Source organism: Triticum dicoccoides, chromosome 5A (assembly GCF_002162155.2).
Source record: "Triticum dicoccoides isolate Atlit2015 ecotype Zavitan chromosome 5A, WEW_v2.0, whole genome shotgun sequence".
NCBI classification, from domain to species: domain Eukaryota; kingdom Viridiplantae; phylum Streptophyta; class Magnoliopsida; order Poales; family Poaceae; genus Triticum; species Triticum dicoccoides.
In genome coordinates this window covers 81,595,005-81,606,404 of record NC_041388.1, presented here as the reverse complement: position 1 = coordinate 81,606,404, position 11,400 = coordinate 81,595,005, and the positions used below count along the sequence as shown (strand labels likewise).

The 11,400-nt window shown below is 46.6% G+C and overlaps 1 protein-coding gene across 1 annotated transcript; it reads right to left on the bottom strand.

The window, feature by feature from the left end:
* Nucleotides 1-688: 688 nt before the first annotated feature.
* Nucleotides 689-1,272, bottom strand: LOC119297033 (putative lipid-transfer protein DIR1). Its single transcript, XM_037574993.1, has one exon. The coding sequence runs from the start codon at nt 1,237-1,239 to the stop codon at nt 922-924; it is 318 nt and encodes a 105-aa protein (XP_037430890.1). The 5' UTR covers nt 1,240-1,272; the 3' UTR covers nt 689-921.
* Nucleotides 1,273-11,400: the final 10,128 nt, after the last annotated feature.

Sequence of the window (11,400 nt, the reverse complement as noted above, 5' to 3'; positions counted from 1 at the left end):
TTGTAGAATGGAAATGAGCATCTACATCTTATTCACATGAAAAAAATACATACGTAAACACAAGACAATAGGAACATGGTCAGTAAGGACATATACATGATGACATGAGAGGCAATCTATTGGTCTTTTCATATTGTACATCTTGGTATTTGCACAACTTTATATTGATGGTCACATAATATATAAGACGGTGAAGTATAGAGAGGCATGACAATGTACCAATCGATGAACGCCAATAAACTGTGAATAAAGATTTAAATGTGTTCACGTACAAGCTCTCAAATGTTTAGATTTAATACTTGCTTTTTCAAAGATTATTGGTGCGAAGATGACACCGGGTTTCATGGATTTGAAGAGGGAAAGTTGGTGATCAATTTAATGACCATGGTCATGTATATCCAACCATATGTCTTGTGCAGTCGGTCCTATGTTGTTGTGGATACTTACCAACAATCTAGTACACTTGAATGGAAATATTTCAACCAATGTGGATTCATGTCTTTGTAGGGCATATATTTGGAACAATAGGTTACTATGAGACTTAATAACTTGAAGACAAAACATAATCAACTATAAGGATGTCTATGGGCCGCGCTGATAGTTGATTACAATATTGAAATTACCTTGCGGTCACTTTTTACTTGTTCATTGAAAACACACAACTTTTGGGCAATAAGAAGCTCACCACTTAAGATATCAAATATATGGGACTGCATGCAAGGCACTTTTGTCCTCCTTACACTTCCAGTATACATACATGCTACCATTTATCGACAGATTAATGAGATAGGCAGAGAATTCAAATCACACGACAACAATAAGACCTTTCACTTGCTCCTCCACTTATTTAGCCGTATTAATGTTGATGCATATATATAGACCGACAGACAGTTTGATGCTTATGGATAGTGCACCCGATCATCACGAGCAGTTGTTGGGCATGGTGAGACCGCACTTGCCGGGCAGCGCCATTGCACGGTCCGCATCGATGTGGTACATCCTCAACCATATGCCGGCGATGCCTTTGTAGCGACAAATGCACGACAGGTTGGCCTTCCCAAGGGCGGCACAACACTCAGCCGACGGATTGTCTGTTGGGTTTTCCACTGCTGCTGCGGGCTGGCAAAGCTTGAATTCATCATTTGACATGCCACATATGCCATGAACACCCTCTATTGCGGTGACGGACACCACCAGGACCAGCAACAGTGTTGCAACCAATGCCCGTGACTTAGCCATGGATGCTGGTATTTTATTTGTTCTTAGCTAGGTTTTACCTTGGTGTTGTGTGAGATGAATGTTTGTGCTGGGCTCTATTTATAGAGTAAGGCAGCTATGTTCATGAAATGTGTTTTCTTCAGCAAGCAAGCAATTAGACACACCAAGTGCTCCCCGCATGTAGAAGCACTATCGTCTTATCATGCAAAAAATCTGCATGAATTTTGTGTTGAACGATAACGACTACCATAGTTGCCACAAAAAGATATATAACAAAGAAAATCTACTGATTTAAACATAGGTGCAAACATATCAATAATGCAACATCAGGATATGCCGCAAAGACCAATTCGTCGCGATGCTAGAAAGTGATTCTTCAATTTGCCCGGCTATAAACTTTTTTGCATTGAAAAGAAAGACGGCTCAAGATAACATTATGAAGATTGAATTGTTTAACTGACCAAATAGATTAAGACAGCCACCGAAACTCAGTGTTGTGTGTTTCGCTGCCAAACTATAGGAATGGCTTCATTAGCCTTGTATCATGTGTTTACAGTTATTTTGTTTTCGAGAAACAGGGTCATGTTTTCTATCTATAACAAAGAAATAATCTTGACATATGGTCACGTATTATATGTTTTAGATTCTTAATTTGGAAATCTTTAGAAGTCATATATATGCAGCTATTACTGAGATAGTACGTATAGTTTCCTTTAAAAAGTATAAACAAAAAGTACTAAGTTCTGCGACATTGGCATGCTTCTCGTTAATTAATTATTACGTTTGCTAGCTTGCAGCGTTTCACATTTGACGCATGCACCCACTATAGCTTGAGATACTTTCTTCAGAATTCACATTTTACGTTTGCTGTTTGGTGCTAGTTAGCTTTTGTGGACTTTAGCTCAGTAATGCTCCCAGGGGAACAGCTAGACACAATGCATGACCGATGGCGGCGGTGGTGGAAAGTGAGCTCAGGCAGGTCGTGATTAGCATGATAACATTTCAGGGCATGGATATTTGGACCGGACGTCGACCGAGCACTTCAGAATAATTGAAAAGCGTACATTGTTTATGCCAGTAAAAGTATTTTGCTGCCGACCATCACTTAGATGTGTTTACTGTATGACATCAATTGATTCCTGGTGTATATTTGTAAAGAAATACTGTAAATTAGCAAAGCATCAACCGGTCAGGATTATAACCAACGCCAAACCAACAAAGTAAAAGAACAACGCACTAAGATAGAGGCGCACAGTGGCGGATCTGGTGGGAGTGTCGTGGGTGCCCTGGCACCCCCTCCAAAGTTGAAAAAAAATTACTATATACTTAACACTAAATATCCATCAAGTTGTTGCTAGGCTATTTGTTGAGATTATAATGATACTTAGTGTAAACTTTGAACAAAGGCACCCCAAGTCTGCGATTCCAGGTCTGCCACTGGAGGCACGGGAAAGCAGCTAACAAAGCCTCCACGCTTCAAGCAAGAAAGACACAACAAACATGAAGCCGAAGACGTTGAGGTCCTCTTCTATGGACGAAGCCCCATGGACTAGGAATGGCCGTCTCTAGAGGAGAAAGGACGACTAGCACGGACAGGGATGCCATCTCCAAACAACTAAGGACACTGACACGACACAATCATCCAATTCCATCTCCGGAAAAGGCACATGTCTCCTAGGCTGGCTCAAAAGGCGCTTCACCATTGGAAGATGGAGTTGTTCCACCTAGTACAAGAATGGATACCATCAGAAGATGGCCACATAGAGAAGATCAGCGCACACCTACGCTCACAGTGGCTTTCCTTGAGCAAAGCAATGCCGCTGCCCATGACCAGACCATAGAGAAGGGAATACTTTGGATGTTCTGTTGTCTCCATGTCCTCGAAGAAGATGACATCGCTCACCGGCTTTACAACACTATTTGCTTAATTTTACTTTGGCACAGATGATCTCTGTTGCTATATTAGAGCATCTATATTCGGACTCCCTATATTGACCGGGCTAGGCTGACTGTCCGGTCAGTGACCAATAATTGTCCCTGGTCGAACTAGGCTGACTGGTACCCCTCATACCCACTCCTCATATGTGTGTCGGATATGAGGCGGCCCGGAAGCGTCCGCCAGGTCAGCCCGGCCCACCCTGGAACGCATGGACCCAACTATGTCCTCACTAAAAACCCCACTCGGACCCAACCCTAGTTTCACTCTAACTTTCCGCTCCACTCTTTTGTCGATTCCCCTCCCGTCTTCGTGCTTTCCCCTCTCCTTTCTGTCCCAATGTCGAGCACTGACAGTGACGGCACTAGACAACTAAGATGACTGGGACGCCTTCGTCCGTGAGGCAGAAGCAGGCAACGACAAGGAGCTGGCCTTCTGCATCACGCTGCATCGGTCGCGGGTCAGCACCAGTAGTAGCCTGGGTTTCGCTCCATCCCTGTTGCCCGACGCTAGAGTGCGGACACTGGCGATGGCCTGTTGTGCACTGCGCTCGGCTTGCTCCGCTCTGCTGGCCAACGCCCTCCCCCTTCGGCGGCTGCTCCTCATGGTCATCAGTGGGTGCTCATGCTCGCGTTGCCGATGCCGCGGATGTAGAAGCCAGAATTGGAGGCGCGGGCCACCCACCATGAGAGGCGGCGGGCTAGGGATAAGGTGGCGACATCCTCCTCTTACCGTCGACGCGGATTGCCGGAGACCGATGGGGAGGAAGAGCTCCTCGTGGCTTGTTCTCCGCTGCTCACTCACGACGGGGGAGATAGATGCCCACCCATCGGCTCCATTGGAAGAACGCCAAGGAGCTCCGGCTCGGTATTGAGCAATCAAAGTGTGAAAGAGACCGATAAGGCGGTGGTGGTAGCGAAATCCGCCAAGCTGGCGAAGCAGTAGAACCGCGCAGTCCGGAGGATGGCCAGCTGCATTGACTCTTCGTCCGATGACTGTGACATCATCGACGACCCCCCCTCCCATGCAGAGTGGCACATCACCACACAGTATGATACATGCAACCTTAAATCCACTCTCAGCACCAACGTTGCTAGGTCAGAGATGAGTAGTCCATGAAAGGTACTCTGGTAGCTTTGTCTTGGTAAGATCAAGAGGTATCGGGATCCCATGTGATACAATCTCTAGAAAGTCATAAGATCTTAGCTTACCATTCCGTGTTGAAAATTTCAGTTGAGACTTCGATTGTAGTTGTAACTGCCATGGAGTCCAGCTAACCATGCGCGTCAAATCTTGTAGATTTGTCTGCGCGTTTCACACTGAAAGCCAGCTATACTTGTGGAACTTAAGGTTAGTATCATGGTGCATTTTTTCACTGTTTCGGTGCATGCACTGCCCTCGAGATGCATAAAGGAGAACATTGCTTAGTAGTGTTCCAAGAAATATTTAAGTAGCAATGAAGTATTGTGGACATTGGTTGACACAAAAATAAGACACAATTAAAGGCATATGGTTTTCATGAGGGACTGCACGCACACAAGACACATCTACTACATAATACATATGCATTTGGACTTGGTGCCTCTCTGCTTTCTCATATTAAGGGTCCAAAGAATTCGGTACTTCAGTGACCTGTTGAATTGCCATGTGTACATAATACGAGGACAAATGTGTTGCATACTTTTAGAGACCTTTTACGGTGCATCAAATATATTTGGACCGTTCATTTTGTGTGATTGGAGGGTCCAGATGAGGCAATAAGGCAATACTACCGTAGATTTCTGATAGTATATTGAGTAGTCAAGGGCATTTTAGGTAGTTAACTTTTTATCAATCAATTAGGCAGGTTCACGCACGCAGGTCTCCTAGTGGCCAAAGTAATTTAGATTGAGTATGAGGCTCCTCGCGGCACGAATTGAACGTCGGCGCTGGCACCGTTGCTTGCCGCGTTCTCGCCCGTTGTCATCTAAGGTGAGCCGCAGTTGAAGTCGATGTCAATCATATCGCCGGACACCTCTAGCACCGGCTGGAGGCCGCACGCTTGCCCGCCTTCTACGTCCATCCTCTCGATAAGGCACAATGCTTCCATGCAAAATTGTTCCTGCTCATTGCCGTTGCCAATGTCTAGCCGGCCAAGAAGGGCCTCCATCTCGCCAGCAAACTCTATGAGCTCGGTGGTCAGGCAGAAGCCGACGAGGCTGAACCACTGAACGGGTGCCTAGAGACACTATTGTAGCAGGTTTCATCGGATTCATCATGGCATGACGCGACGGCCTTTGTTGGTTCCTTGAGAGGCGGCGACGGGTAGAGCTCCGCATGGGTGGGATCGAAGATAGGAATGCGGATACAGCATGTTCTCCTCCAACGTCAACCTCCTCGTCTCACTTCTGCTCCTCTGACGAGTTCCTGCTGGACGGCTCGGGACAACGAGCCACCTCGACGGGAGTGTTGTGTTTCAACCACGCCGGCAAGACCTCGTCGCTGCGGTGGCTCTCCCGCAGAGCCACTCAGGCAACCCAAGGGAGCAGCGACGATGTGGGCGACAGACTCGCTAATGGTCCACGCAAGGGGGTTCACGGAGTGCACCGAGGCGTCGCTCCCTTGGCACAGGAACATGTAGTCCGTCGTGTAGTCCGCCGTGGCACACACGTGCCGTCTTGCTCGCCATCATACGGTCTGCCGCCTTCCCAAAGCTACCGATCAACTGAAAATCAAAGTGGCAAGCCGCACCACGCACCATACGAAACTAGATTTTATTTCATGTCTCTTTATGCAGGCACTTGGCTACGGTGGCTCCGGTCGGAGGTCCGCTGACGGCGTGGAGATTTTGCGGCGGCGTGGTGTCGGGAGTAGCGGACGAATGGGTAGGCGTGGATGGGATGAGAATAACTAATTAGTTAGATCAATCAGGATTTATTAAACTGAAGAAAAAAATCTATCTTTTTGTAGAATTACCAATATATCCTAGAGTTTAAATTTTACCGATCCATATTAACCGTTAGATCAGCTAAATACTACTCACTTTGTTGGGTAGTATGATGTACCGTAAAAACTCTCTACTTTTAAATGCCCATCTCGATGATTCATGAAGTTCTAATCTTGCTCCAAGGATGCCCACTCGTTTCAAAACTAACAGTGATGCCTAGTTATCTGAAGGTGATGCCAAATCTTGCATTGTCGGGAGTACAACTTAAGGTGGAGCTCAAGGAAAACGTGCTCTCTTCAGCCCAAATAAGAATGGAGCTTCTTGTAATTGTAATTGACTTTCCTAGATCGTTCCAAGACATTTTAGAGTCAATGTATCTTGGGTCTAGGAGTCTGCATTCGGTATTATTATTCAATAAAATTTGGTGAACTCTGATCATGACAAAAGAAGAATGTGAAAAATTATTACACGGATGTCTAAATTCCAGGCGGTTAATTGTGCGCACACAATGTGTAACAAAGTATTTATGGGATGAATCCCAAGCTACCCGAAAGAACTACCATTAGCTTCTGGTTTGAACTAGCACTAGTAGAAAAAGGGCTATTTGTCCCGGTTTGTAAGGGCCTTTTGTCCCGGTTTGGGAACCGGGACTAAAAGGTCGTTACTAATGCCTTTGGCCTTTAGTCCCGGTTCTTACACAAATCGGAACAGATGGGCCTCCGCGTGGCCGGTGCGGCGAGCCCAGGCAGGAGGCCCTTTGGTCTCAGTTGGTGGCACCAACCGGAACCAATAGACATCCACGCGTCAGCTGTTCAGGGACTAGGGCTTTTGTTTGTTTTTCTGAAGAGGGGGGATTTGGGGGTTTTGTATGGTTAATTAAGGTATTTCATATATTGTGTTAGATAGCTAATTAATTAATAGAGAGAAGTGTCATCTCTTATCTCCGTGGTTGGTCAACGCTACGTACTATACGTATAGAGAGCACTCGACACGCTAGCTAGTAAGCAAAAATGAAGGAAACAGAAGATCGTCATGAACATATGCATACAGAGAGAAGTGATATCGACTTCTCCTTCTTCGAGAGATTGGTCGAACTACAAGTTTTCGTATATCTATCTGACGCTACTGGCTGCATATATACAATATAAGATCTCTTACAATATAATCCCCTAATTATATATAAACACAAGGTTCACATAGTATTCTCCGTCTTTATCGATCACGTGGTCAAGAAAGAATGCCGCCAATTCCTCTTGAATTCCTCGCATGCGATCTGGTGCTAGGAGTTCATCCCGCATCCGAAACATCTAATTTGAAGAAGGGGGTCAATACATATATATGAATGAATGAAACTCAACACAAAAGATGGTAAATAAAGTTAAATTCTGAATATTATTGCTTACGCACTTCATATTGTTTTTTAGTGTAGCCCCGCTTACAGGTCGTGTGGCGGATGGACTCGCGAACATAGTATCCACAGTAATTATTCCCGGCTTCCTACCACAATCACTTTACAAGAAATAGAGGTCAATCAAACTGATAAGCAAGCATGCTAAAATGGTCTTGATGAAACTAGCACTTGAATCGCTAGGAGATGCGCGGACCATGCTAGTAGTACTTACTTCTGGGTGTTTAAATTCCAGCTTCTTCGGCAGTCCGGGAGCTTTTGAGGTGAATTTTTTCCAAACCCTGCCAGACAAAGAAAACAATTACTTGACATCAGGAAGTGAACAAAGTTGCCGATATGGTGCGATAATGATCGATTTAACTTACTTCTCGAGAATTTCAGTCATGTCCACATACTCCTTGGGATCTTTTCGTCTTGAGTCTAAGACGGTTACTAGTCCCTGCTCGAGCTTAATCTCTAGGAGAATATAGTGAAACCTGCGCACGCATGCATAACTCATCAATTACATTACTATAACCTCGACTAACAAGGGAAACCGAATATGCACAAGAAAGTAACACTCACTTGAAGTTGTAAGGAAAGAATATTATAGCTTTGTTTTGATTTAATACCAACGATCATAGCAAGTTGGCCTTGGTTTCTTTTTTCTTAAATTCAACCGAATATGCATCTATGATATTTGTGTTAATGAACACAATATCACCGATTTGTCTTTTCTTCAATTCGACGATTTTCAATCTGCATAATATAGTGAGGATAATTATAAATACATGCAATGAAAGAGCTGACCTATATATAGAGACTTAATGACAGAAGTAGTACTTACAGACAGTAGCAAGTGACCGTTAATTTATCGAGGGCCCTCTGATTGAAAAACTGGAAGAACTCCTCAAATGGAACATTCAATAGATCAGTTCCAACGAGGTCATGCTCCTCTTTAACTCTCAACGTGAATTGACTTCCTCCCCCCGGACTCTTTGCAGGTTTTCATGTACCAATCATGAAATCTTCGCATCATTGTTAGAGACATTTCATCTTTGACGAGAGGCTTCCTGTACTCGTATATGTGTTCTTCCACCTCCAAGAATTCATAATGTACATCGTCGGGCAGGTAATCATCAAGATTCTTATAACCGGGCACCATCCTCGAATCGTTAGCGACGATATCGCTAGACACCTTGAGTGGGGGGACGATTGGTTCGCTTGTTCGCCTAGCTGGGCAAAAAATTTCCCAGCTCATCATTCCGCTAACCTTTGATCACTGAAAGTACTTCCCGACCGCTTCGCTTCGATAAATGACCTTTCAATAATGCGCTCATAGTTGCCTTTCGGCGGAGACTTTGGTGATTTCTTTAGGGCTTCCAGAGTGCGCTTCGCTTTCACCGTATCTACCTTCTCCTCCGGAGGTGGATGTTTCTTTGCTTTCACCTCTTCAAAGAAGTTCCTCACTTCGTGTCGCACGATCTTCTCGTTTTCCTCCGGGGTCATCTCGTATGGTAACTTCTCTGGAGTCTTCAAAGAAGGACCGAATCTGTATTGCCTCCCGCCTTTGGATGTACTGCTAGACGCCGGAGCAGACGGAGCGGTTGCGATTGTCTTCTTTCCTTTCTTATGAGGAGGAGGACTACGACGCGCCGGAGCAGCCGGGGCGGCGGCGGGTCTCTTCCGCCCTTGCTGGCGAGGCGAAGAAGGAGGAGGCTGGTGGCTGCTCGAGCGCGCCGGCGCAGGCGGAGAAGGAGGCTAAGTGCCCTGATCACTCGCCGGAGGAGGAGGCGGTGGAGGAGGCAGAGTGCCCTGACTCGCCGGAGGAGGAGGAGGAGGCAGAGGCGTCCAGTTTAGAAGGTTAATGAGCCCCTTCCGCCATAGGCATGGAGTCTTCAGACAAGAACCAGCCGAGTCTCCCCGTCACCCGTAGGGTGGTCAAGCCGGAGGTCCTCAAATCCTTCTGTGATTTCATACACCATCACCCTAGCATATCCTTCTGGAATCAGCCGGTAGTGAAAAGTTACGCAAGGTTCAGGAGGTGCAACAGAGCCAACAGCCGCCTTGAGTTTAGATTCCATCCACTGTGTGATAAGGTGGCAATTCTGAGACTCCGTGATAGCATCCACGGGGTAGCTAGAAGGAGCCGTGAAGACAGGCTCCTGAAGCAGCTCCGTGGAAGCCACGTTGCTTCTCCGCTGAGATGGCGGGGTAGCTTCGGCAGGTCGCGTGCTGCGGGCCTCGTCTCGTTCCTCTAGCGCTTGTACCATTGCGTGCAGTGCCTGTAGTTGGGTCAGCTCCTTTTTCTTCTTCCTCTCCCGGCATTTGTAACCACCTGCGTTGGGAAATCTAGCCTTCCACGAAAGGGAGCCTGGCATGCCTCGGGTCCGTCCGGGGTGCTCAGGATTCCCGAGGGCCTCTGTGAGCTCGTTGTTCTCTCTGTCCGGAACGAACGTCCCTTGCTGCGCCTTTTCGATACACTCCTGGAGCTTCTCGATGGGTGTGTTCAGCTGCTTGTTGGTCCAAACGCACTTCCCTGTTACAGGGTCCAATTTTCCCCCAACCCCTAAGAACCAAGTCCTGCAACGGTCTGGCCAGGGTCGTGTCTCTGGTTCGATCCCTTTATCAATGAGGTCATTCTCAGCCTTGTCCCACAACGGTCGGGCTTTCAGGTAGCCACCTGACCTCGTGCGATGGTGATGCTTCTTCTTTGCAGCATTTTTCTTGTTTGTCGCTGACATCTTCGCTGCTCTCTCAGATTTTTTTTGGTGACAAATGCGGGCCACTGATCTTTGATCTTCTCAAATCGGGCGATGAATTCTGGAGTCTTGTCTTGGTCGACAAACGATGATTTCACCTCATTCTTCCACCTCCTGAATAGCTCAGCCATCTTCTTAAGAGCATAAGCCTTGATCATTGGCTTTTTAACCGGATTCTCCAGACCCTCCTCTGGCGGGAAGGTGAAATTTTCCTGCAGCGTGGTCCAAAGATCAGCTTTCTGCCTATCGCTGACATAAGACACCTGAGAGTCTTTGTCCTTAGGCTTCAACCATTGCTCGATGCTGATCGGGATCATGTCCCTAACTAGAACCCGCACTGAGCATTAAATTTTTGCTTGGTCCGGAGGGGTTCAATCGGTTGGCCAGCGCGATCAATTTCAATGATCGTGTACCTTTCATCCGCGCACAACTTTCTCTTCGGGCCTCGTCTCGTTACCAAAGTGTTGTTCGATCCGAAGGGCTAGAAAAGAAGAAAAAGAAGAGAGTTAATATGTGTACGTACCAAAAACAATTAATGCATCAATTAGCTATAGTCAGCACATGCTTAATTAATTAATATATATACCTGGCCGGGCTCCGTTCGGTCACCGGAGCCGTCATCATGGTGTCCTTCCCCCTCCATTCGGTCACCGGAGCCGTCATCACGGTGTCCTTCCTCCTCCATTGTTTGATCATCGTCGTAGCCTGCTTCTTCATCCTGTCTTTCCAGACCATCGGTGCATGTGTCGTTGAGAAGCGATAAGACGGCATCACTTCCATGTGCGATTATCTCCCCAACACCACTTCTGTTGCTTCGTCTCGGGGTGCGGATCCATAGTTTCTGCAAATATTTACAACATGGCAATTATTATTCAAACATGATAGATGGATATATTAGTGGCAAACGTAGAACTAGCTAGCTAAGCACAATAAGGAATCATATTAGTGGCCTGGCCTCGACGCTTCTCTAGGGTTTGGGGTGGCCTCGGCAACGCTTCAAGGGTTTGGGGTGGCCTCAACAATGCTTCAAGGGTTCGGGTGGCCTCGATGACAACGCTATTTTAACTTGGTAAATTTGGGTGGCCTCAAGAGAGTTTGTCCATCGGGTAGGGGCGCGGCGGGAGGGGGTAGGAGACCGACATAGTTTTTTCTAGGGTTTGGGTGTCCTCGA